This window comes from Ambystoma mexicanum, chromosome 4q, assembly GCF_040938575.1.
Source record: "Ambystoma mexicanum isolate Mex_15411 chromosome 4q, UKY_AmexF1_1, whole genome shotgun sequence".
Taxonomy (NCBI): domain Eukaryota; kingdom Metazoa; phylum Chordata; class Amphibia; order Caudata; family Ambystomatidae; genus Ambystoma; species Ambystoma mexicanum.
This window is the reverse complement of record NC_090928.1, coordinates 855,630,795-855,658,457: the sequence shown is the minus strand read 5'-3', so window position 1 is coordinate 855,658,457 and position 27,663 is coordinate 855,630,795. Positions and strand designations below refer to the sequence as shown.

The 27,663-nt window shown below is 45.2% G+C and overlaps 1 protein-coding gene across 2 annotated transcripts in view; it reads left to right on the top strand.

Moving 5' to 3' along the window:
- MSH2 (mutS homolog 2) overlaps nt 1–27,663 on the top strand; it is a 1,146,446-nt gene that overhangs the window by 845,286 nt on the left and 273,497 nt on the right. For both annotated transcript variants that reach the window (XM_069608417.1, XM_069608418.1), the window contains one exon: nt 2,805–3,050. In XM_069608417.1, the coding sequence (XP_069464518.1) occupies nt 2,805–3,050 (246 nt within the window). The remainder of the gene's footprint in view (nt 1–2,804; nt 3,051–27,663) is intronic.

The window sequence follows — 27,663 nt, the reverse complement described above, 5'->3', positions numbered from 1 at the left end:
GCAGAAAAATAGGAAATGTGTACTAAACCCAGCATTCATAAGAAATGTAGTGATTCTGTCGTACAACTCTCAAAGGCATATATGACCGCTCTAAAGCTCTGTTCCCAAAATGATCCTTGATATGCAAAGAACGTCATTGGGTTCTATTAGTGCGACTAACCATTCTCTCTGAAGTTCTTTTATAATCGCACACATACAGTGTATTAAGCAATCACTTTCATGTTCAAATTCACATGACATGCATTTTTAAACTATTGCCAAAGTGAGGATTTACACCGCAGAAAAGCCACCAGAAAAGTGAAGGTCAAAGATATTGAATCATTTTACAATATTAATCTCTTGCTTAAGTGATGACTTAAGTTCAGGAGCAAGCACTACTTTGCTCCATTGTCCTACATTTAAGAGGCCTGTGGCCACCCAGAAGGAACTAGCATGAAAAAGATTGTACAGAAGTTAAAATGGCATAGAGAAAATGTGCAATTACTGCCCAATGCCCCAGCCTGCTGGGTTTTGATTACATTCAGCTGTATGCTCAGTACTGCCAGGGAATGAACTGCAAGGTTTGCCACACAGTGCATAAGGTATATTTCTAAGTAACCGTTACATGAATTAGTAAATTCAAGATATAACTTTTACTGTGAACCAGTACCTCAGATGAGAGCAGGACATCTATATCTATGAAATAGAAGTCATAAAATGTTCCTAGGCACAGTCTAACCAATTTTAAGGAGTTAAACTTTTTAAATGTTCACAAACACAAGCTGGCAAGCCCCATAACCTAACCCGCACCCACAAAGTTAATGTTGTGCTAGAAAGCCCAACCCATTACTCACTTTCACTCTTGAAGTGTTTGTATTTTGGACGATAGCCCAAACCGCAATGATGTAGAGCAGTATATACTAATTTGTTTCATAAAAGCACCCTGAACTGCAAAGCTATGATGAATGCTGTTGCTTCGTCCCCATGAATGCTTTGGGTCGCCCTTATCCTTTACTACACCATTAGAATGTTCAGCCAAAGATTTCAGCCTCCTTCTCGAACTGTCTTTACTTCACTGAAGTGTTTATGCAAAAGCAGATTTTCCAAATTTAACAGCCCAAGATAGTGGAGTGGATGCACATGGGCTGAAGCAGGTGGTAACTTCTAATCCCTCTTATGCCCCTTGCTAACATGAGCTATAATGTCTCTTTAGAACCCTGAGAAGGAGATTTCGTTATTTTTGATCAACATTTGTTTAAGATGTACCTTTTCCACCTGCATTTATTTCATATGTAAAATTTATCATTTGACAAGACCACATGTAGAAATTAATTCCGTTTTCTGAAACATTCAATTTACAGGTGACAGTACGCAAGAAACAAGATATTTGCTTTTGAAACCGAAATTCCTCATCCCAACCCTCCCTCGCTTGTGTTCAGTTGGCAGACAGTTAACACTTCCCCTTAAAGATTATTCTCCTGCCTAACCGAAAAAAGGGGCAATTGACCTATTAAGCAAGTTGCTATAGTGTACTCCACATTAGAACATCCTGGGCAGCAGAGATCAGGAAACAGTGTTTCAACTAACGTGCCTAGGAAGATAACCGGCTTGAGTTAATGGAGTGGTAGCCATAACCTTTGAATACCCTCAGCCTTAAGAACTCCCTTATGCTGTTTTGGAGCCAGATTTGGTGATGGTGAAGTGGGGTAGTTTAGCCAAGGAGGCAGAGTCTGGTGAAGGGGTGAAATCGGGTGAAGGTGGAGGGTTTGTAAAAGAGAGGAGTAAAGTTGAGGTTGGTTGGTTGGGCAAGGGCAGCAGAAAGACTAAATACAACACTACCTGTATCTGTCCATTGATGCTTGAACCTTTGATAGGATTGTCTCAATGAGTGTACATATTGGCATTTCACATGTAAAGATGTTTAGTGCTTAGCTGTATCTATGGATGCCTACTAACGTTTGGCATGGCTAGGGCACACACACGAAAGTTGGAGAACATTCATTGAAAGCACACTTCCTAAGAATGGTAGCGACTGTTTCGAAGCATGTTATACCAGAATTGGTTGAACATTCCACCCCAATTCTCTTTCATGGTGGTCTAGCGTGATCATTGGTGTGCTGCTGCAAGTTTTATTAGCCTTTTGGCATTCCCTTTCACAATGCAGATTTGTTTTTCCTTCTGTTAAAGTTCATGTGTGGAAAATGGGTGCAACTTCCGTTAGCACCAATGTCTTGGTATTTTGTGATGTAGTGGGTTTTCGTTTTGTATGTTTGAAACCTTTACAAAAAGATTGTTTGGGGAGGGGGATGTTGTTTTGTATGTATGGTGTGCGTAGAGGAAATGGTGAACAGTGAACACCAAATGCATTTGACAGGTACGATGTTACATCGCCAGGTATTTTTTCGCCAAACATTTTTGGCTGGAAAAACTAATCGAAAAATACGGGGGGGGCTAGGCAGGAGTGGGGAGCATCAAAAAATACGGGGGGCCAAGGCAGGGGTGGGGAGTAGCGACTAGATGATAGCGAATAAGGGATTTGAGGGAACCTCCCCAAATATAAAAAATCAATGAGTTTTTCTGACCGAAAATGTTAGGCAAAATAGTCAATACTCCACGAAAAAATACCTGGCGATGTAAGGACATATAACCATTTCACATAGCAGGTTTGTGGGTTTCAGAATTTTCTGCTCAACTGCCATCCTCTGCAGGAAAACAAATCAAACGAAAGTGCAGCTGTTTTCAACTTGGAGTTTGTGTACTGGCTAAACACTGGGTGATGTGCCATTGTGATGTAAACTATATATTTCCTGGTGTTTTTCCTGAAGGTTACGTGGACCCAATGCAGACCATGAATGATGTAATTGCTCAGCTGGATGCCTTTGTGAGTTTTGCTCATGTGTCGAATGGGGCTCCCGTTCCCTACGTCCGTCCCGTCATCCTGGAGAAAGGGCAGGGGATAATCTTGCTAGAAGCCTCCAGACACCCTTGCATTGAAGTGCAGGATGAAGTGGCCTTCATACCCAACGATATCATCTTTCAGAAAGAAAAGCAGATGTTTCACATTATTACTGGTAACCATTTCTTTTCATAAAAAATGTCAGTAGTTTTTAAATATATAGGAGAAATTGTTATTGCCTGCTCCCATGTATACACCTTGTTTGCAAAGTATTTGTTTTTTAAGGCTGAAAATATTTGGACAATGCATTATTAGTGCAAACTCTTTGAGCCCTGCCGATTCTGTTGGCTGAATGAAAATCCTAAAAGATATTGCAATTTAAATTTTGCATACTGCGTGGGGTAGTTTATTGTGAATGGGCACATATTTCCCCAGACCAACCCGCTCAGATATTGTAGCTTGCTTCTCTCAGACCATTTATGTTCGAATCGCATGTAAGTGAAGCACATGTAAGTAAAGCAGAAACCCTTTTAAATTTAATGGGGCAGTATTTAGGTTTGCCAAACATTTTGGAGATAAACTTCTAACCCTTATTATGGCCCCTGTTTTCTGGCCCTGGCCAAGCAAGGGGTACCCACATCCCTCACCCCAGACAAGGGACAGTCCCCATGGGAATCACCAATCCCGAAGCCCCCGGCCTGCTGGCGACGGAGGAGCCCTGCAGAGTGCGATAGTGTTTCGAGTGTCTCCAGCGTCAGAGGCTTGCTAATTTTGGCTGCTGCAGTTTGTGCCGACAGTTTTTTCCATCTCCGTTGCCCTGCGGAGGAAGGAATTATTCAAAAAGGCATACCCGTCGCAGAGCGACGCAGAGCGCGACAAGAGTGTTTCAAGTGTTTCCGGGTGCCAGAATGTCCCTATCATCAAGAAGCGCTGTGACGAGTTTGGGCGAGGCAGGACTGGTGTGCATGGAATTGGCCCGCAAGCACAGGCAATCTCGGCTTCTTCATCAAACTGCGAATGTTAATAATCTGATGGCCATTCCTTCTTGCATGGATCCTGGTTTCCAAAATGGTACGAGCCGAACACCCTGCCCCCATTTCAACCCACAATCTGACCACCATCAGTCGGTGGTTTCTGTTGAGACTCAATCTTCTCCCTGTGAGGGTGGGGCGGTGGGCTGTAAGCCTATTGTAACCCCAACGCCTTTTGAGAAATATTTGGGAAACGATTTATTCAAAAGTGGCACTGACTGTTCTACTCCTGGGGTGTGGGGGGAGGCAAGGGTCTGCAAGACACTGTGCCAGGGCTTGCCCCCATTTTCATACTGCACACTCAGTTATAATAAAATGTCACAGGTACCCAAACTATGACTGGGAGAACATTTTGTGCAACAAAGAGGAACAAACTCCAACCAGCTGCTTCTGTGCGGTAGAAAACAATCACGCTGGACTTGGGCCACTCTCAGCTCAATGGGGCTGGAGAACTTTCTGATACCGATCTATTGGCCGGAGCTAGCATGGAACCAGAAACGGTAGGCAAATTGAGGTGGGTAACCCCAAACCACCATATTGGTACCTCAAATAAAGAAGCTGCTACAAAGGAAGCTCAGCGTAAAGGTGGGAATAAGAGAGCTGTGAATTCATCACTCACAGGCATTAGTGAGGATAAGGGCGAGGAGTGAAAGGCTAGTAAGGACAATGGGAAAGACCCCACCATACTATCTGGTCAAATGGACTTCGTTCCCTCTCCTCATAGCGCAGCCTCTCTTTTCTTCCACCCCGTCCTGTGACAACCCTGTCGAGTTTAGTAAACTGACAGGAGAAGTCCCTGTGTGGGGGGTGGTTGAAATTACACAAAGTGAGACCATGCAGGACATGCCATTGTTAGTATCTCGTTCTGCGAGAAACGAGAAGCAACAACACGACTGCCAGAGCGGGGGTTTCATAAACCCAGCCCAGTCTTTCGAACCGACCATTGAATTGCGAAAAATCTCTCGTAAGGAGGAATTGAGAAAACAGTCGGAAAATGTACGTTCCTATAGACATGAAACGGCCAGCTCTGTTTCCGCTACTCAAACAAATATACTAGTGCTTGAGAAGAGTGTGCAAGGGGATTTCGAAGAGAAACAGGGACACCACAGACCTGGGATCCCCAGCCTGAGGAGTCCTCTATCTCATCCGACTCAGAAGATAGCTTGTCAGAAGGCGGTCATTAATATCTACCTCATAGATCAGTTAGAAGGGTGGCAAGGGTGGCCTCCCAGGGCATCTCAATAAAGCCTGACCTCAATAAAAATGAGACCACAATCTGTCAAGCAGTCCTTATGTCAACTATGACTGTATCATTGGCTCCATTCTTGAAGCTCTATGAGAATATAAATGATAATTTTAAAGATCAAACTACATTTACCGCTCAGAACTCAAAACTGATCTACATAGAAGCTTTTATGAACATCATAAAGGACAACTGGGAGAGAAATTTGGGGCCGAAATTCAAACACGGAACAAACTTTTGACATTGCTGAGAGAGGTGAGAGAGGAAAAAAATATACTAATGAACCTCTCAAAACATATTTTGAAAGCCACAATCCAGACAAAAGGTTACCCAACCTCTATGGATGCCAACCAAAGAAAGGAAAATATGTCTGTGACCCAGGGCAAATAGAAAGGTGCTGGGAAACTTAAAGAAAGGTCTACATTGGGTGACTTGACCATAGAAAAATATGAACAACTCTCGATGTGGCTAAAGATGATAGAGATTTGAAGAGGATGCAAATGAATCACATCTACAAATACAGTGCCCTTATAACATTCAAGAAGCCGAGCAGAGTGGGGCCCATCCTAGCCTGAAGAAATTGTCAGGGGCGGTGTCAAGGGGAGTGAAGATTCTAGAAACAGAAACTAAGCAGGACCCTCCACACTCCTCAATAGAGAAGCCGACCTCAAAGGCACAATCATTTTCAATCTTCCATGCTAAAGCAAAGGATAAAGGCTCTCTTAAAGTGAATACACAAAAGAAGAAATCCAAAAATAAAATAATGCTGAAGAAAGGGAAATCCAATGGGTCGAGTAGTTTCATGAGAAATTTAAGAATGGATATAAGGGAACCCCCGAAGCAGAGACCTATAACAATGGACCAACCAAGGATAGTTTCGCAGAGTAGTACTGACGGAACTGCCTTGACAGTAAATATCAGTAAGTAATCTGAAATGGAGGATCGAGAGGAGTTAGATAGGTCAGTATCAGCAGATATATCAGAACAAGACCTGATGGATTTATCCCTCTATGGCGATGATGAGAATGTTTTAGAAAATAGTAGAGAAAATGGCATAGATATAACCATCGAGAATCGTACACCAAATCTGCGACCTCTAGGATACCAATTAAAATAATCTACAGGAGCCAGTTACGAGTCCCCGTTTTATACCTTTGGAAGAGAGGAGAGCTAGGGCCGTCAAACAGCGAAATTATCATTATGATCAAAATAAATTATTAAATGAGAACCCTAGAAAAGTACGTTTCAAATGGAATGAGACTGAAGACAATTGTGGAACTATCTCGAATACTAAAATTAACAGACAAGGATCAAAGTATAACAATCATACTGCGAAGTTTATAAAGGCAAAGAATCAAAGTCAAGCCAAAACAAGAAAAGATGAAGCTACCAGGGGTAATGTGCTCATCCTGGAATGTATCCTTAGTACAGAAGATGGACTTATTCTAAACCGGAATAATATTATCTGACTTTCCATCACGTACCAAATTTGACGTCTATCTCTTCATGGGATAGAACAGTCGTTGAAGTCCAGTCTGAAGAAAAATTGGACTGTTAGTATACACATTCCAATAATTTTATTTTATTTAGTCGTTTTTTAGTTCACAGAACTATTACAACTTATTACACAAAAAATATAATTATCAATAAGAATAGCATTTAATTTCATAATAATTAAAATTGCCATTTCACAGTTTACATTTTACATTTTCATTATAGACCCATCCAATCACTTTACACTCTAATTTATCAGTTCACCAATTCATCAATTCTTTGAACTTCATAAAACTTTGTCTCAACTACAACAGTATATCTTCATAGCTTTCTCACTCATCCACTTCTTCATCGCTATTTACGAAGTTATTCATTCAATTACCAGTTTCCATTAATGAAGTTGACCAAACTCTGAATAAGGCAATATGCATCGATTCGGACTGAGTGTTCAAACACCAATTCCAAAAATGATCAGACTGTATAAACGACACTTCATAGACATAGCGCTCATAATTCAACAGATACTGAGATCTTAGGGCAGCCAGTCAACAAATGCCTCACAGTTTCAAGATTATTCTCCAATTTACACATTCGACCGTGTCGATCATTTATGGATAATTTCCATTGCGTACCATGTGTTGCTTTCACTGGAAGTTGTTTTGTACGCATGAGGAGCCTAAATCTACAAACAAGTGGATCAGGACAACAAATTAGATATGAATGGGGGCTTAGGTCGGCATATACCATGCCCTCCAAAAAACCATAGTTGTGAAGTTCACTTACTCATTTGTTGAAAATTGCTTTACCAATCTTTGTGTTTCGTCTTGGACTTAAAGGCATGCTTAATAATTTCAAAGCTGCTGCCTCAACTACTCTCAATAGCCCAATGAAGTTCCTTGAACAACAAATGGAAAGATTTATCATAACTATTAACCAGGATGCTTTTATCAAGTAGGATTACTTTCGTACCAATTTTGTTAAGGAGTTCACTTTCAGGATGGTAAATGGCTTTGAGGTATAAAAGGCCCTTCTGTTGCAGTACAATCGATCTCAAGGATTGGAGACCAAGCTCGACTCTAATGTATTGGATTGGGCAAGATGAAGGCAAGGCCAAGAAATCATGCCAAAAATATGCCTCCATCTTGTCCAACCAAAGAAAGTTTACCATAGATATTGCTTCCAATCCATATGTTAGTCGGGGTGAACCATTGCCTATAGAGTGTCAAAATCCCCTTCAGAGAATATCCTACATAATTATTAGCAAATACGTTCACAAGCATTGTAATTTGCTTTGCACGTCAGACTTTTATACACATTCCATCAAATGTTGTGTCCAACCAAATTTGGAGGCGGCCCAAGATATAATATCTTTAGGTTTTGGAATACAAGTACTGGAAAAGCCAACCAATCTAACCTTGAGAGTACAGGACAAAACTATGCAAAGAATGTCGAGTTGGACCAATGATCAAGGGAAAAAGTCATCTATAAGATAGGACAACCAACCACTCCCAGAGATGGGGAATGATGGAATTGAGGATAACTACAATGACACATATAACCATGATGCTAAACCCCTAAAAATTAGTTTTAATACATCTAATGGGGTTAGAAGTACCTCTTGTGAAACAAGAAGGAAAGACTGTAATAAAGTGAGTGATTACTCATGGTATTGGCTTGCGGGTAGTCTTGCCTTAAGGAATGAGAAGTAGCCCCTGAAGCTAAGCACAGGGGACCTACTAGAATATTATCTTGGAACTCTAGAGGCTTTAAACATCTTTTTAAGACAGCAAGCCAGGACTGGGAAAGAATAAGCATCTTCTGTTTACAAGAAACGTGGTTGCGGCAGAAACCAATGATTGATGGATTGATGGTTTCTCCGCACATCTCAATCCAGCTGTGAAAAGAATCAAAGGCTGCCCAAAATCCGGCTTCTTAACCATCATAAGAAATGGGCTGGATCGAAGGTGCTAGAAAACCAAATCCCGAGCATGTATATTCATCATCTAACGATTGCTCTAGGGACTAGCACAGCGACCATCTACGAGTTATTAATAAACATCTGTTGGAGCCCAGCCGACTCGAACGATAAAAATCTGGTTAACCAAGTATCAATAGATCAAGAAAAAACAATTTACCCCAATCTAAGAGTAATGATATGCAGCAATCTGAATATTGATTGTTAGGAGTTCACCGACAATATTCTGCATCAAGATCTCTGTAAATCCAAGAAAGGGCAGACCTTTTCTTAGATGAAGGCAATAGAAGAAAGAGAGATCCAATGCTATACGGGAACACCCCTAGAGAATATGCCAGGCACTGCAACGTGGAGAAGGGGAATCCAATCGGCTGCTTTGGATTACTGTTTCACTTCCGTGAACATCTTAGTTGAAATTACCTTGTTGGAAGTGGTGAAGACGGATCTGAATGATCATGATATTGAGATAAGCTGGAGTGAAACCCTAAAGGATAACTGTGGAGTAAACATGGGAAGGATCGAAGTTGAACCTGGACGAAATAGGTTGCGGAGTAAGCCAAAGGACATACCAACGTTGAGCAGTAACTTTGCTAGATCAATTAAAGCTCATCCACGAGGGGTAGACTATGCTCGGTTCCTCAGTAGTGAGATCGGCAACAAGGAAAGCCTGTTTCAACCAGAAACACAGTTATGACCCTCAAGTAATGTTACAAAGAAGAGAGCTTAGGAAAGATTTAAAAGCTATGAGGGAACTTCCAAAGGTAATAAAAGGGGAAAACGATATCGAAACTGGTTGATATTCCACAAATCTACCCTCATCTGGCATGATGGGGAACGGATGTTATATGGAGTACTGGGCAAAAATTCCACACATTTCTGGGAAATAGTAAATACCCTGAGCACACCTCAAGAAGCGCTGCAATGTAACACTATTTCGGAGTAAGTCTGGGTCCAGCACTATGGACAATTATTTAGTGCCTCAAGTGCTGTTCAACCGATATGTGAAGAAACTGGTCGGTCATCATAGAACTTGCAAGTCGAAAGAGATGAGCTACTGGCACTTATAAAAAAAAAATGCGAGTAGTTCACAATTTTTAAGAAAGGAGATCGCTTGGATCCATTCAACTATCGCCCAATTGCCCTGCTGGATGTGCTTGCGAAACCTTTTGCCTCGATGCTACTGAAAAGATTGAACTGGGCATTAAAAGCAGGAAACCTTGACAAGAAACGGACTGACTTTGTCAAAGGAGTGGGATGTAATGTCAATCTGCTCCTACTTAACATCCTGAAAAGCTGTGCATTAAAAACCAGAAGACCATTATATGTAGCCTTCATAGATCTAAATCAGGCTTTCAATAGTGTGTATGGGAACTGCCTTTGGCAAAAAAAGAGAATGTGACAGTGCCCAGAAGATCTTTTGCTGTCGATAATAGCCTAGATACTGGGGTCCAAGTGGGACTAAATAATGCAGGACTCTTGTCCTCAAAGATTCCGACAAGGAAAGCTGTTCTTTGGCACCAACTCTTTTTGGATATGAAAGGGGTCTTAAATATACCAACAACCTGTCCCCAAAGGATCAATGGAGTGTCGTTGGGTTGGATGATCTACGCAGATGATCTAGTGATTCTAGAACAAACACCAATAGGCCTTCAAAGAAGCCTGGAAAATCTACAGAAGTACACAGATCGAAATGGCCTAGAAATAAATATCGGGAAATCAGAAATTGTAGTGTTGCAGAACCTTGGAGGAAAGAAGAATGTTGGCTGGAGTTTGAGAAGAGAGCCTATGAGAGTTGTGACTATCACAAAATATCTAGGAATGTTTATAAATGCAAATACGGATGATAAACCCTGGAATTACGAAGCAAAACGAAGAATCTCAGGGCACAGGCACAAATGATCCACAGGATATACTGAACATTCTCACTACTCCCTATTCTATGTTATCACCAGAAGGTGATACAAGTGCTGATGTTTGGGGCTGAAAGTGCCCTCACTACTTCTTGGGAAATTTGGGAAATCCTCAAGATCTCTATTGGAAAAAGATCCTGGGTTTACCAAATTTTATACCAATGGCAGCAATAAGATGGGAGCTGGAACTCCTTTATGATATGATAGGATAAGTTATTTATAACGCGCTTAATACCCAGAGGTTTCTAAGCACAGACCCGAGGATCGAACCTGTGTTGTTCCGTGTCATCTTGCTTCCAAGGCGAGCATGTTGCCGTTGAGCTATCCTCCTGAGACAACTTACTCGAGGATAAGGTGGAACTCGCTTTCCCTCTATCAGAAAATAATTGTAGAAGACTGCCCGGCTCAATATGAAATCTTCAAGGCGTAATCTGGGTTTTCACTAGATGAGATACTGATCAACTGATTTGCAAACTGTAAACAAATATTGAATGATATTGACTCTAGTGAACAGCAGCTGAAGATAAACCTGGGAAAGATGAAATAAAAACTGGAACCAAACAAAGAAAAATGGTAGATTCGAAATTAGGAAGCATGGTGAAAAATAACAGGTGGCTAAACTTAATCCAAAAATATCTGACGAAGTTTCCGAACACAATATACCGAAATGTATTCCTTAGGTTTAGATTTCATCCTGCATACTAAAGAAGTGCTCCTTGCTAGAAGTCGAAAAGGAATCACTGACCCATTTTGTAGATATTGCAAGGAGAAAAAGGAAAGTTTGCAACATCTATTGGAATGTACAACTTTAAGGCCACAAAGATCAAGTAATTTGAGAGATTTAATTGAAAATTCACAATTTTTGGACAGAGATGATTTTTGGGAACGATTTTATGGTGGAAATGATTTCAAATTAATTTTTGTACTGACAGCATATTTTTAAAGAGATTCTGCATTATTAGACGTTTTATTTAGATGTTTAAGGTGGATGGATAGTTCTTGGAAACAGAAGGTGGAGGTTCAAATAAGATGATGCTGAAGTGGACATATGGTTTGAAGGTGATAACTCACCGCCAACCTTTCCGTATGAATTGGCTGTAAGAACTCCTCTCTCCCATCTGCTTCCTTGTTTTCTTCTGTTTTTAACATTTTTTGTGTGCAAAAGATGTGCATTATATAAAAGTTAAACTACACAATAAAAATAAAGAAATGGTGATGTCAGGATATATGGACACAGACACCAGAGTGAATTGTATAGGGATCCTAACGGGTGCTACTCTTTATTACACATTCTTAACCGTTAATACCTTACTGATTCCCTGGCGTGAGCTCCATCTAAATGGGGACCTGCTACATCTGCTCACCTTTCTTTGGAGGGGTCTCGTGCACCCTTAGGGCGAATCTGGTGCAACAGACCCCCTACCTAAACTTGTGGTACCACCTACATGGAGTGTGAGGCCAGAGGATGGCCGCTGTGCGTGGTCCCATCTTACGCAGCCCAGGAGGACTTTTTTGAATGGCCCACCTTGCTGGCCACGAGGCGGACCGTAAGGGGCACAGCCGGGCTGTCCTGGCTGGACTATTCTTCTTTGGCCCAGGCAGCTCCTGGCACGCTGCCTGGGCCCTGGATACTGCGGGGGCCCGTCCAGGCGGGCCGACTGTGACAAATCAACTTCCGGGGCAAAAATGGTCCTGAATCCTATGGATTCAGGATCGCTCTCTGTTCCCTGGGAGATGTTTAGGGGAGGGATCTTGCTTCCGTCTTTGGAAATCTGGCCTTCCTTCACTGGCAGAAGCCGTAAGGCAGACTGTACCTTCAGCCTAGGTCCAAATGAGTTCTTCTTGTTACTCATTGTAAAGTCTTCAGATGATCTGCCAAAAGGGGCTCAACCCTCATTTAAAGCCAAATGGGTCCCAGTGATTGGTGTAGGCTGAGCCTACCTTAATGAACCAATCCTGGGTCCCCATCAACAATCTCCTGTATGCGTGAGGTCACAACCAGAGTGCTTTGCAACAGAAAAGGTAAAAGGGTGAAAACCATTTAATACTAAGTTCCACCCATCTTCCTGTCTGTTGTGGATGAAACGGTCTCTCTGGTTAATTGAGCTCTCTGTGGTTCCTGATTAAAGAGGCAGGTCTCCCTTGAAGTTGTGGGGGACCAGACTTTTGGCCTCCGCCAAACCACACACTCGTACCTTCTGAATGGGGTCCCCCTGCAGGGGAGACTAATGTAAATATAGTCCCAGACATGACCACTCATTGCCTTTGATACTGAGAGGCGGAAGCTGGCTTCAGGTTGACACAGTGCATATCAAAGGTTGTTGGGGTTTCCTGTCTCCTTTGTTCACCTCTGCAGCTAGCCCCTCTGTGGGCTTGTTTGAAGTATACTCTATTAGTATGCTAATTATGTTAATTGCTGCTATCATTCCGCAGTGCTTAAACAAAAGAACAGGGTGAGTCCTGTTAGGCAGAAACCTGTGCAGTTCCCTCTGGGACCACTGCAAAAGATTTAAGACTACAGGTGTTTGGCAGTAAACCCACTTGGTAGCAGTCTGTACCACCCAGATTTACCTGGTAGTTGTGGCTGAGCAGTCAGACTTCCCTCAAGAAGAGTTAGGCAGTATATAGAGCATACATAATAGGTACAGAGGCACAGTAGTACAAGCAAACACTGACCAGAGCTAGGTGTAAAAGTATATAATTATTTATTTAAAAGACACACTCATAAATTACACTGGCACAGAAAAGGTAAGTAAGTCAAAACACAGTCACTATTACTTATATGTACATCCCTAGTTATTTGTTGGACAAGTCTAAGTTAACACCACTTATTTCCAAACAGAGGTGAGCGCTTAACGTTAGATGACACTCCAACAAGTTAGTTAAAAAGGGAGGGAAAAGGCAGAAGTAATGAAAACAGCAAGGTAAAACACTTTTCAGAGATTCACAGTAAGTTTAGAAAGGCAGTCTATTGTGGAGCAAGGAAGTTTGGTTGCCAGGCCCACTCTAGGGAAAGCCAGGCGAAAAGATGTCCAAGATCACACAATGTCACAAGTCTTTACAGGTGAGTAGGAAAGGTTTTACTAAGTTTAGAAAAGTTTAGTTAGGGTGTCTCAGGCTTACCCAGGTTCGAGAGCCGAGGGCTAAATCTACCCCGTACAATCGGTGGCAAGGGAAGCCGGGCGGAACACGGTACCTTTAAAATGGAAAGGATCCTCCAGCGGTGGCAGTTGTTCCTGGTAGTGGGTGCAAGTCGCGGCGTCTTCCAGAGGAAGAGAAGATCTCGACGTGGAGGAAAGCTGAAGGTCGTTGCACTACCAGGGAAGAAACCAGCCGTGGAGTTTTCCGGTTAAAAGGATGTTACCCCTCTTTCGCGGTTGAGGTAAAAAGTGGTATCCCGGTTGCCAGGGTGCTTGGCACAGGCAAGGCGGCCACGAGATGCTTCAGGGAGGCGAAAAGAAGGCAGAAACTGGTTGTCCCCACCAGTCAAGGGAAGAAGACTCTCCCGGCTGGAGATCTCCTCTGTCGTTGGGAAAAGTGGTGAGACGGTTCCGCAGGGCTCCACCGGTGGTGTCGTCTTGGCAGGTCGGCTCGGCTTCTCCCTCTTCGGCTTCTTAGGTCCTGTGGCGACCTCTGAAGAACCAGTCCCAAAAACCTTGCTTTTATGCAGCAAACCCCCATTCATACAGCCTAGCTGTCACTCAAACATGCTAAGTGGTGAGCGGGGCGGCTCACCACTTGGGCCAATCACACCAGAGTGCGACATGAGTTGGCAAGGCAACTTAGTCCAGGGTGCCTAAACCCCCTCCCACACCCTCTGTGGTACCCAGACAGAATGGCACCACTTTGGAGGGCTTCTGTGCAGAAGCCCGCCAAAAGTGGAACAAAGGCTCGACTCGGGTTCAGGGTTACTGAAGTGAACCTAGACGCCATTTTGGCGGCGAGTTCTGGCAAAAAATCCCAACCGGTGAATTTATATTAAATAAATAAACCGGCGGTATCTTTAACATTGCACCAAAAAGTGGTGCATTAAAATCAATGGGAAATCCCATTGGGAAATATTCCGGTGGAATATTTCCGTGGTATCCACTGCCACCAGCCAGAACTCGGCGAGGGGGGACGGGACAGTACCCCCTCGACAACAGACCCAGGGGCAATCTAATTGCCCCTACCAGTACTTCCACAGTATGATGGTTTGTACTGGTTAAGTTCCTAAGTTAAGACTAGTAAAGTCAATGGTGACTTTACAGACCCAGGGAGACAGTAGTCAGTCCCAGGGTGTGGAGTCTATGTTTGGGGGTCACTATGACACCCCTGTGTTAGTGCACTGAGGGTGCTGTGTAATACACATTCAAAAACCAATGATAGCCTATGGGGAAAAAATACCCCATAGCCCATAAGCACATAGCAAGTCACAGAAACACTCTCAAGTCATGTCCAAGAGTGAGGGTAAAAGAGTCTCACTCTTGGCAGGAGGAAAAAATAAACCCCACTAGGTTAGGAAATTCAGCCTAAACAGAGAATTCTCCCTAACAAGTCCATGGAGCCTTTGATAGTTTATTAGGCTGGCCATGACAGGAGGATGGTTTGGCCCTCCCTGTGACTATATATTAGGCGGTTACTCTCAATTCCGGCAGTTCTACACCCCCCCACCCCCTAGCAATGTGGCGTGCACCCAAAACGCTTATACAGATTCAATTTTAGTGAAGCCTTCAACCCGTCTCACACCACGTCAACAAATACCTTCTGTACCACCAATGAGCTAGGAACCAGGCCGCTGTATAGTAAGAATATATATTTATTTAAGGGTTTGACAAAGAAGACTAGCAACCAAAATAGCAACCACCAATGCTGTGGCACCACACAATCACAAATTCACTTTACATCAGATTTCTTGCAAATGAACCAATAGGAAACGTATAAAACAGTGATTAGTTTGGCACAATACTCCTTTCTCCCAGCAACCCCCACCCTCCAGACATCAATTAGATATTACTCCTCTGATCTGAAGGCAAGGTACAGGAAGTGCAAATACAGTAGCAAAATCGTTTTGGGTTTTTTATTTGAAAGGCAAAGTCAAGAAAAGAACTCGATGGAAAAATCGTGTTGGGCTTTTTATTTGCATGAAATGCAGGCCTTTGGGAAATCGTTTTGGGATGCAAGTAAATAAATGGTAAATCTCGTTTTGCACCCTCCACATTCACTTGAATAGCATCATTTTAGGGTTACTTATTTTGGGATTATGGCCACCCCCCTTTTGATGAAAGGTAGTCATCAAAGTACTTTACTGTCTATACCGACTCTTAACACACTGGGCATTCACTTTTTGTGTCAAATTCTTAACAACACTCATCCCGTGATTTTCTATATGAGAATGAATTGATTTAACTTCAATTCAATGCGCTAAAGATCTACAGAGCTCCCCCCACCCCACACAATTTAATGGAAAGGGTTAAGGCAGGCAGTTTGTTTGTTTGTTTGTTTTATTCACTTATAATGCGCACCAGACCCGCAGGTATCCGGGCGCAGCAGTACAGAAAATGCGAAGCTTAAGTTGCAGGGTGGGGTCATGGGATATATACACTGTACAAATACAAAATACAAAATATAGACTGCAAAATATCACAGGAAGGCAGCAGTTGCGATTTACATGCAGAATAAATACAAAATATGATCAAGACAGTCTATGTACAGGTACTGTATGGGCGAAAGCTCAATGGTCAGGTGGGCAAAGTGAGTGGGACCATAGGATCATAATGAAGTGTATATTCTAGGGTGGGGTGGGGGATAAGTGGGCGCCGATAGGCTATTCATTGGTAGTCCTTAGCAGATTGATGTAGTTAATTCTGAATTTAGGGAAGGGCTGTGCCTCGCGTAGAGGATTAGGCAATGAGTTCCATAATTGAGCTGCTTGCACCGAGAAGCTACTGCCCCCCGCCTTAGATAACCTGAATCTGGGAATGTTGAGGCTGTTGGCATTAGCAGTTCTGGCAGGGCGTAAATGATTTCTTTTAGTGAGTTTATTGCAGAGATAGCTTGGTGCTGCATTGTTCAGGGCTTTATGAACCAGGGATGCTACTTTAAGGTGGATTTTGTTTTGGGAGGACAACCAATTGTTTTGGCGCCTGATGTTTGAGATATGTGATCTTTTGGGTACACCAAGGGCAGCTCGTAGGGCATTGTTTTGAAGAATTTGGAGTCGGTGGGTGATGGATTTGTTTGCTCCGATGTAGAGGGCATTACAATATTCAAGCCTCGAAAGGATTAATGCTCTCGCTAAGATAAGGCAGTTGTTATCGGAGAGAAAATGCTTGCCTGCTCTAATGAGCTTGCATGTGTGGGCGGTGGCAGATGCCAATGACTTCACCTGCTTGTCAAAAGAGAGGGTGGCATCCAGATAGAAGCCAAGTGTCTTCACATCTTTGGAAACCTTGATAATGTTCCCGTCAATTTCAAATGAAGTATAGTCCTGACTGAGTTTCTTCATATTAGAATGTGTCCCTAGGATGAGCAACTCTGTTTTGTCATCGTTCAGGCATAGTCCGTGGGTTGCCATCCATGCCTGGACGATGATGTACACCCTATTCACCAAGGCCAAATCCTTGTTGTAGTCCCCGGAAAGTGGGAGGAGAATCTGGGTATCATCTGCATAGTTGGTGTAGGTGATACCAAGATGGTCCAGATCATCAAAAAGGGGCTTAGTGAATATGTTGTAGAGAGTCGGGGAGACGCATGAGCCCTGAGGGACTCCACATCGGATGGGGATTGGGTCCGCCACTGCTGAAGGGGAGAACACCCTCATGGTCCTGTCACTAAGGAAGGATTCAATCCAAGATATGGCCTCCTTGGAGAAATGTGCGGCTGAGTCTAAATGGCTGCAAAGTACCCCATGGTCTACAAGGTCGAATGCCGCCGAGAGGTCCAGCAGCAAGAGGAGAGCCATTTTGCCTTTGTCTCTTATTTCATCTATTTGTGCCTTTAGGTCGATAAGGGCAGTCTCAGTACCATGTTGTGGGCGGAATCCTGATTGGCGCTCTCCTAAGAGTTTGTGTTGTTCCAGGAAACTTTGGATTTGATTGTAGGCGATCTTATCCAGAATTTTGAGCAGGAAGGGGACTGTTGTAATGGGGCGGTAGTTAGTGGGTATAAGGGGGTCTAATGTTTGCTTTTTGAGCAAAGGTAGTACCCAGGATTGTTTTAAATTGGTGGGTACTGTGCCGGACGAGAATGAGGAGTTGACGAGTTTGGCAATAAACGGGGAGAGATCTCTAGCTGCGTCTTTTATAAGCTGGGCAGGGCAAGAATCGCCCTGGCAGTTAGACGGCTTAAGGGAGAGGATGACTTTCTCCACCTCAAGAATCGATGTTTTGGAAAACATGAACCGTGTGGCTGTGTCCTGGGTCTTTGGGGTAGTGACTGTGATGAGGTTGTGAGTCTTGGAGTGATGAGTAAGGGAAGCTTTCTTTTTGGTTATTTTCGTTTGGAGTAGGGAGATTTTATTGGATAGGGCTAGCTGAATGTTGGAGCACCAAGTTTTATCTTTGGTGCATGTATCCGGAATGGGGATGGGTGACTCTAGTTCTTTGAGGATGGTGAATAGTTCCCTCATGCTTGAATTGGCGCTGGAGATCCGTTTATTAAAGGAGTTCTGTTTGGCCAGATGGATTTCTTTTTTATATTGGGAGGAGATTTCTGTTAGTTTCATTTTGTGGTCTACTGAGGGGGTGAGTCTCCATGCTGTTTCGCAGCTCCTCTTAAGTAGTCGCAAATCCTTTAGTTCGGGGGTAAACCATTTATTTAGGTGAGATTTGGGTTTACTTTTTCTGAGTTTCAAGGGTGCGATGTTGTCAAGGGTGGTTAGCATAATTTTGTTGTACTCGTTGACAAGTGTTTCTGGGTCTAGATGATCTGCTAATCCGTTGAGTGTAGGTAGAATGGCTGGGATCACTTTGTCTCTGGTGATGCTCTTTTTGTTTCTTGTTGGGCAAGGCGGGGCCGTAATGGAGGCTGGTGGAGGTGGTCTGGAGGTAGATAGTTCAAATGACAGGAAGAAGTGGTCTGTCCAAGGTTGAGGGATAATAGCTTTGATATTGGCAGTGCAATTGTAATCTACTAGCCAATCAAGGATTCTTCCCTTGTTATCTGTGGGTTCAAGAGTTTTTTGCGTCATGCCCAGATTAGAGAGGGAGTTGGCAATGATGGTGGCATTTCTATCTAAAGGGTCATTGAAGCCCAGATTGAAGTCTCCTAGGACAAGTAGTTGTGAAGAAGTTTTAAGGTTGTTGGAAAGTAGATTATGGAGATCCTCCTCGAAGGACCCTAAGGGACCAGGTGGTCTGTAGATAAGGTGGATCGTCATGGTTTGGGAGCTAGCTAGTGGAAGTTTGATGGAAAGTGATTCACATGAATCAGCTGCTGTTGTGGGTGAGATTCTCATATTTAAGCTGGTCTTTGCGATGATGGCAATACCACCGCCGCGCGTATTGTTTCTATCTTGCCTGAATATGGTAAAGTCTTCTGGGATGGCTAAGGAGAGTAGGGGTCCTGCTGCGTTGTGCAGCCAGGACTCAGTGATGGCGATGAAGTCCAGATTGTCGAGCACTATCAGATCACAGATGTCTTGGGCAACGATAGGGTAATTTTCTATAGTGGAATTCATTTGAATTTGATTTAATACAAATGTGCCAAGAGTCTCCCCAGTACCACTCTCTACCCGATGTGCGAGATGGGGATTAAAGCTGGCAGATCCCACCCACACTTTTGATAGCTTTGGGATAGATCTACTTACATGGGAGGCCTTAGTTATGGGGCATCCAGGGAAACAGCAGGGCTCCGCTAAGGACAGCACCGATCCTCCTGAGCAGAGATGGTCACAAATCTGCCCCTTCCTGATTCAAACTTTACTTCCATAACCTATCACAAAAATGTTCGATTACCTCAGAAAGACAAGAAGGCCGGAATCATAATTGTTCTCATAACTCAAGTTGTATCCATCACACACAAAATGTTTTTCCATGGTCCCAATGGGCTTCTGATCCCTTTAATACGATAGGGTAATTTTCTATAGTGGAATTCATTTGAATTTGATTTAATACAAATGTGCCAAGAGTCTCCCCAGTACCACTCTCTACCCGATGTGCGAGATGGGGATTAAAGCTGGCAGATCCCACCCACACTTTTGATAGCTTTGGGATAGATCTACTTACATGGGAGGCCTTAGTTATGGGGCATCCAGGGAAACAGCAGGGCTCCGCTAAGGACAGCACCGATCCTCCTGAGCAGAGATGGTCACAAATCTGCCCCTTCCTGATTCAAACTTTACTTCCATAACCTATCACAAAAATGTTCGATTACCTCAGAAAAACAAGAAGGCCGGAATCATAATTGTTCTCATAACTCAAGTTGTATCCATCACACACAAAATGTTTTTCCATGGTCCCAATGGGCTTCTGATCCCTTTAATATGAACACCGGATGAGCTTACTGGGACGTACAATGCACTTTTTATTCAAGAAAATTTATTCAATGTAATTAATGGCAATGCACCACAAATCCCTCTGTTTCACATAGCCCCCCTCAATTCTTAGGTTGCATTTCTCTTCTGTGACCTGATCAGGACATCTGGCTGGCCCATGTGACCATGCCCTACCCTCTTGGGCTTCAAAGGTTTTTGTTCGAATCAAATGACGTTAATGGGGAGACCTGACCTTAAAGGTAATTTCTGCTGGCTGTGTTATCTGCAAATACCATAATTTTGATCTACTTCTCTGTATATCTTCGCATTTAAACTGAAAACCAGGCCACCTTCTCCTAGAGGTACTCGGCCAAAGGTCTTTAGGTCACATTTTCAAAGGCACAGACCTTTCAGTTCAGTAGGGAACCATGATTCAGAACGGAGATGGGGATTCAAAATATATTTCAAGGGTTTTTATTAAAGTACTGCTCAGAGAATAATATAAGGTGTCAGGATGATGGCAATGATCTACAAAACAATGCGTCAGATGGTAATGCTAGGTGGGTATAGAAGATGAGGGGGAGCAGCGGGGTGTTCACTCTAAAGCGGGAGGGGGCAACTGCAGGGCCATACACCTGATGGATTTTCAGGACATTCCTCATTAATATAAATGAGATGAATTGGCATACATTTAGAATCATTGCATGTAAATTTCTTTCATGAATATTAAGGGTTATTCTGAAAATCTGACATGTTTCTGGCCCTCTGGGGACTCACCTGCCCCTGCTGCCATCCCCACCCTACACATCTTGCTCTCAAGAGGTCATTGCAAATGAGTCTTTCCTACATGCAAATAAGCATTTCCACCTGTTTCTGGCCAGGTTCATGTGACTTGGTATTTATTGATCACAGTGAAAATTGTTTGGAAAATGTCACACAACTCATTAGTGAGCAAATGCTAGCCGTGCCTGTTAGTTGTACATCCAGCTTGAATTATAGCTTGTAGTGGACTTAAATGATTCTTATGAAGGTAGGCAAGGCAGACAACAATATTGAAACGTATCTATTAAGGGAGGACCCACACATTGCTTAGTTTACTTCAAGACCCATTTCACCACTTTTTTTAGGGTAGCGCTATAAATGGTCAAGGTATACCCAATACTGTTAACCTGTCATGATCTCTGCTTCCAAAAGGTCAGGGTTTTCCCAACTCCCTTGGAGGCAGATCCATAACCCAGGTTCCGAGTGCCAACCAGTCTCAATTGGGACCTTTTGGACCCAGTCCTGGCGCCAGTGGCACCAGGCTCATAAATATGCCCAGTCCCAGCGCTGGAAGCGCCGGGCTCATAATGCTTGGGTGGACTTACCTGCAGCAGACCATGCTGCTTACTTGCCTGCCAGTTGAGCCTCTGATCCTCTTCTGTTTGGAACTACTTTTCCTGTTGGGTGGGGCAGGAGCCACTCCCTAGATTCAGAACACTGGAACTCTTCTGGAAAGCAGGAACTCTTTTCTTACCTAGGCGTGGCTGTGGAAGGAGACACCTAAGCACTACAGGAGGCTATTTAAACCACACCCGATGGATGAATCTTGCTTTGCGTTATTCTGCATCCTCTGCAGCAGAACGCTCATCGTGTCTTCTGCATCTGATCCTGGGCCTAAGGAAAAAGGCTTACCATCCTGAATCCAGTCTTCAGCAACACCTATAAAGACAAGAAAGAACAGGTTAGCATTACGGTCTTCAGTGACAGCTCTTCACTTACCTGGTCCATCGGCTGTCACCAACGCCTCGCGCTGCATTCCGGCATCTGAAAGACAAAGGCTTACCTACTCTTCGTGCGCTCCGGAGGTCTTCACACTGCATTCCGGCATCTGAAAGACAAAAGCTTACCAACTCTTCGCACGCTCCGGAGGCCTTCGGCGCTGCATCCCGCATCTGAAAGACAAAACAAGGTGCGTTTAAAGACATTGGGGAACTTTAATACTCACGTGCCATTACTCCTTTCCACATCTAACCCAGTGGGTATTCCGACACCCTGCAGCCGCTCCGAACTTGTACCTGCAAAATAAAAAGACAGTTAGAGCGCATCGTGAAGCAGGCAACAAGCGCTTACTTACGTGCTTCCAGGCGCTTCTATTCATCACACGGGCTCCATCTTCAACTCACTTCAGCCCGTCATCCGCCATCGCCGGAACCCTGCAAAACAAGAGACATCATTACTAAAGACTTTAAAGACATTAGAATTACTCGAAACTTACCGTTCGTGCAGTAAACGACGGACAGCAGTCCTCTGAAGTCAAGAGGCCTGCTCCCCTTATCCAGTGAAGAAACTGGTTACAGCACCCTGCCCCGAGGCAGATGGAGAGCACAGCGTTCACTTACCTAAGGTGAGAGCATTAACCTTTGGGGTTCTACAGGAGAAGAGAAAGGGAAGAAGAGAGAGACATTCAATAACCCAGTTCCTTAATCCCATATTTTCTATCTGCAGACATCTTACCCTTCGAGTCAGACATACAGTGCACAGAGGTCCAGCCCAAAGAGCCAGCCGTGTGTTATACATCACCTTTGAAGATACGGTATACGCCCAGTCAAGACCGGCGCCTCTACGGGAATCAGGTGAGCGTTACATAACCACTCAAATTCCCTATACATCGATTCCACAAAAGTGGCATAGTGATAACGGGTTACTCTGGTTATTTCACCCGAAAGCTGGTAGGTCGGAGACCACCCAATTCCTCTTTGTACTCTTACGTCCCGTCCCCTTTCCTCCATACTGTATAGGGGCGACCCTCGCGAGGGACATGAGACTGAACCTTTTTCACCAGAAAAATCTTCTTCCCCTTTAAATTTAGGGGTGCGCAGGGGCACGGCCCTGGGAGCATTGGCCGCCTGATTCTGCCCACCGGCGCCAACTCCCCAGTCCCCTTTTCTGCGTCAACAGGAATGGGTTGAATTCACCAGCGCTTCTGGGTTTGGCTTCGGCCATGTAATTCCACACGCGGATACTTCTCTTCTGTCTTTTTATCTTTTTATCATTCAGGTACTCTGTCCTCAGGCGTCACGCTCCTCCCCGGCGCATGACTTCTACAGGGTTCAGCAGGGGTCCATCCCGCGACGGGCTCTTTCCAACTTCAGCCCCCCCCCCCACGCCCTCTGCCTACGTTGCCTTGGCCCAGACCACAGCTGGCAGTCTTGTACCGTGTGCAACGCACTTTCCTTGAGGTCTCTGAAGAACTGACTAGCCAGGTGGTGGGAGCTCTTCCAGATATCTCCTCCAGAGGACCTATATGACTTCGTCAATCATCGATCCATGCCCAAGGTAGGGCCACTCTTTTCCAGCGTACCGCGCAAGGGAGACTCCTTCCAAGGACTCGCCCGTGCAGGAGGAACCGCTCAGGTTTTCATATCAGCATGAGTACCGAGTCTAATTCAGCTACCGGCCAGCAAGCCAGTGGATCCTCGCGGTGGCAATGCTGAGGGACCAGAAGGTTCTTTTACCAGGATTACGCTGGATGGGCTACGCCCTAGTACCCGCATCATGTCTGAAGGGGGCACCTTCACGCAGCACTACCAGCAGTTCTGCCGAGGGAAATACGCCTCCCGTGTCACGACCTGAGGTGCGGGATAGGCCTTATGTTCCAACACTAAGCGTCTTGGACGGGGCTGGTTGCAGCGAGCCAGGCACCAGGACCTCGGCACGTGGCATGCAGCTCGACAAAATGGCTGCTCGCCCAATACCCCCTTTGGCAGAGCGGGTGGAGGAAGGACTCACAGGGTGTGTCTGGTTTCAACCAGGTATGTGGCCTACAGTCTATCCATCAGCAGCGCAGGGCAGGTTTCCCCTGCACCCCAGGCAGTGTGCGCCTCAGCCCCCAAGAGCCTTTGGCTACTGATTCAATATCTCCTGCTACTTCTACAGCCTCTGAGGATAGGTTCTTTGAAAGGTTCCTAGGACTGACGCAAACTCCCCGGATGGGGGCCATCCTCTGGAATGCCATAAGGCACATGCTCCCTCGGGCCCCCCACTGATGCCCATAGTCATTCCTTCTATGTTCCGGTGCCACAGGCCTCGGCGCAGTCACTGCTGCCACTGGCCTCAGTGCAGTCACTGCTGCCCCAGCCGACTCCTCTGATTCCGGCTTCCCTGCCTCCCACAGCACAGGCGGCTCCACACCAGCCGCCGCAGCAGCCAACGGCTCTGGTCTCCACTCCGCATCCCATGGTGCCCAGCACTCCTCCACCAGTTCCGGACCCTCTGAGTACACTGGTGGACACAGATGGTGAAGAGGACCCTGACACGCCATCTTCAGCCAGGGCCTTCCATGAACGCCTTGCAGGTTTGGCAGAGTTTTTGGGCCTTCCTCAAACCTGAGGTAGAGCAACCCGGGGGAGGGGTTCTTAGCAGAAGTCCTCACCCTAAGACCCCTGTCCAAAACAGGGATGCTGATGCCGAAAGATGGTCGCCCTGGCAGGAAGGGGTGGCTCAAGCCACACTTGGCCGAGCTTATCACTCGGTGCCGTGCCACCAAGTATAGGCAGATGGAGGGGGATACACTCTTGTTTTCAGCTCATCCTCTAACGCACTATCCCGTGATCGCTGCAGTGTCACTGTAGTCTAAACCTCAGTCGTCCTCGGCCAACTCTTCCTCCACGCTGCTAGGCAAGGAGGAGAAAGTCTTGGTAAAAAGCTTTACTCCAACACATCTTTGCACCTGCGTCGGGCCAATGCGGATGCCAGGCTGGCAGCTGTTAACCAAGGCTCTGGCGGGAGTCTGCAGATTTCCTCCCAGACCTTCCAGCTCAGAGCCAAGCTTGGTTCAAGGCGGGCCTAGGCGAAGCGAAGCTGGTAGCGCAGGATATCGGGGAGTCCACAGTGACCCGCATCAATACCTCTTGCCGGGCCAACTGCATCGCCACGGACATGAGAAGAACGGCCTGACTCCAGGATAATAAATTTAATCCCGATGCCCAGGAACGCTTTTGGGACCTTCCATTCGAGGGTAGAGACCTCTTCCGCTCTACCACGGATGAAGAGTTTGATAAGAACAGCTTGCAGACCGCAAAGTCTTTTTCTATTCTTACGAAGACCACGCCCAGGGCCTGCACCCAGTTGCATCAACGCTCCGACAAGGGGCGGGCGTTCGGTGGGTTCCGGGACTTCCAAGATTGGAGGTCCAGGCGACCTGACCGTCCTCTGAGTCAGCATCGGAGGAAACAACAAAACGGGGGTGGGGGCAAGGGGTTCTTCCAACCCCTTTCCCCGCAACAGCCTCAGAGAAAAAAAGGGGCAGGACACGCCCCTTCTGGCTTACGTGTCTTTGATTGGGGGGGAAGGGCAGGCTTACCTCGCAGGTGCACTTTGGGCACCAGAATTTTGCCGACACCTGGATCCTCTACGTAGTCTCCACGGCGTACCGCCTAGCGGTACCTTCCTTTCCTCCCTCCTCCCCGCCTCTCACAGATTAGGACAGCAGCTCTGTTGGGAGATTGGTCGCTTGTCAAGAGCCAGGCAGTGGAAGAAGTCCCTTCCACCCAGCAAGGCTTGCGCTTCTATTCCAGGATTTTCACCATACAGAAAAGGAACCAGGCTGGTCTGAGAGTTGGGTTGGACCTTTCCACCCTCAATCTCTCCCTCTACAAAAATTCAAGATGATTACGCCAGCTTTTATTGTGGGAGCACTGGACAGGGGAGACTGGATGTGCTCCCTGGATCTGAAGGAAGCCTGTCTACACGTCCCGATTTGGCAGCCCCATCGTTCCTCATTGCGATTCAGGATCATGGGCTATCATTTCCAAAACAAGATGCTACACTTTGGCCTCAACTCGGCACTGAGGGTATTTACCAGGTTAATGAATGCATATCTGAATGACTGGCTCGTCCGGGCCAACTCTCCCAAAGTGGTCCATGTTAGGCAGAATCCAGTGCAGTTCCCTTAGGGAGCACTACACCAGATTAGGACTACAGGTGAGAGCAATAAATCCCCTTTGGTGTCAGTCTGTACCACAAATATTTAGTTGGTAGCTGTGGCTGAGCAGTCAGACTTATCTCAAGAGGGAGATGAGCAGTATGCAGGGTTTACACAATAGGCAGTACAATACTATGGAGCAAGGAAACACTGACCAAAGCTTTGTATCAAAAAGAGAATATATTTATTCTATGCACTTCTAGTTCCAACACATAGATCACAGTTGATAAAGTAAATTAAGATTACTCAAGAAAAAGTATATACAACTCCCTATTCAATTGTAGACAAGTTTGCTGTAGAGTGAAAAATGACCAAAACGGCACAGTGAAGACCAACTACAAATGGCACTCTAACAATTAAACGAAAGGGAGGGAAAGCACAAGTTAAACCGAAATATCTTCGGACACCCCCTAGCAACACTCCCCTGAAGTTTTGTGAACAAGTAATGCACAGTAACACTTTAGCCAAAAGATAAGTGAATGAAAACTGAGCAAAATGGCACGCCACAAGTTAAAACAGTAGGAAGGAAGAGGGGTTTAGAAGATTTAGGTGCATCAACACATTTCTCATTGAAAACCAATCTAGTGAGAACAGATCTAACAAATCAGCGAGAGTCAATAGGCCTGGGCCAAAGTCAGAGGTACAGGACCAAGAGCTTAGGAGCAAAAATGTTCTTGTAGCTGCAGTCAAGTCTTTAGTAGAAGAATATTGAAGAGGTAGATGCGATGCGAAAGACAATGTTACGAGAGAGGGCGGCCGACCCCACAAGTAGTTAAAGGATTTAAAACACCTTTAGGGCTACCACGGAGAAAGGGCGGCCTGGCGGAACAATGTACCTTAAACGTGAAGTGGCTCCTGCGGTGGCGGTTGTTCCTGGTAGTTCCTGTAGGTCGAGGGGTCCAACAGAGGAAAAGAGGCTCTCGTCGTGGAGGAAGGTTCGAGTCGCTACTCTACCCAGGGATGAAACCAGCCGCAGAGCTGCCAAACGAAGTTTAAAAGGTATGCTCCTTTTAATCGCAGTCCGGGTCGATGGCTGCCTGGCTATCCGGTCTCCCAGCGCGGGGCACTGTTGATTCGACCAAGGCAGGTCCGAGGATGCGATGGGTGAACTGGTTGGCCCCACCAGCTCAAGGGAAGGAGGCTCTTTTGCTGAAGATCTCCTCTCGTCATGTGGAAGAAAAGTGGTGAGACGATCCGGCAGGGCTTCACTGGTGGTGTAGGTGCTGAAGATGTCTGTGGCTTCTCTTCCCTTCGGTTCCATAGTTCCAGTGGCAACGTCTTGCTCTTCCAGTCCTCAGGACCCTGCCTTTATGCAGAAAGAGACCCATTCATACAGCCTAGCTGTCACTCACACAGTGGAGTGGTCTTCTTGGCGGGAGACCCTCCAGCCTATCAGGTTAGAGTGCGACCTGAGTTGCTGTGGCAACTCTGTCCAGGGGTTCTACTCCCCCCCCCAAACAGACCCACCCCAGACTCAGAGGCGCCGAAAGGAGGGCTTCTTGGCAGAAGCCTGCCAAAAGAGCGAACAAAGGATCCCCGACCTGGGTTAGGAAAATGGAGTAAGACTCAAGAAAGAAATTATATCAAAGTTCTGGCAAATAAAACCTACCGGAGTAAAGTTAATAATAAAATAAACTGGCGGTATGTTAGAGGCTGTCAGTAAAAGTGTTAGCCTCGAACAAAGGGAAAATCCCATAGGAAAATATTTGCAGTCGA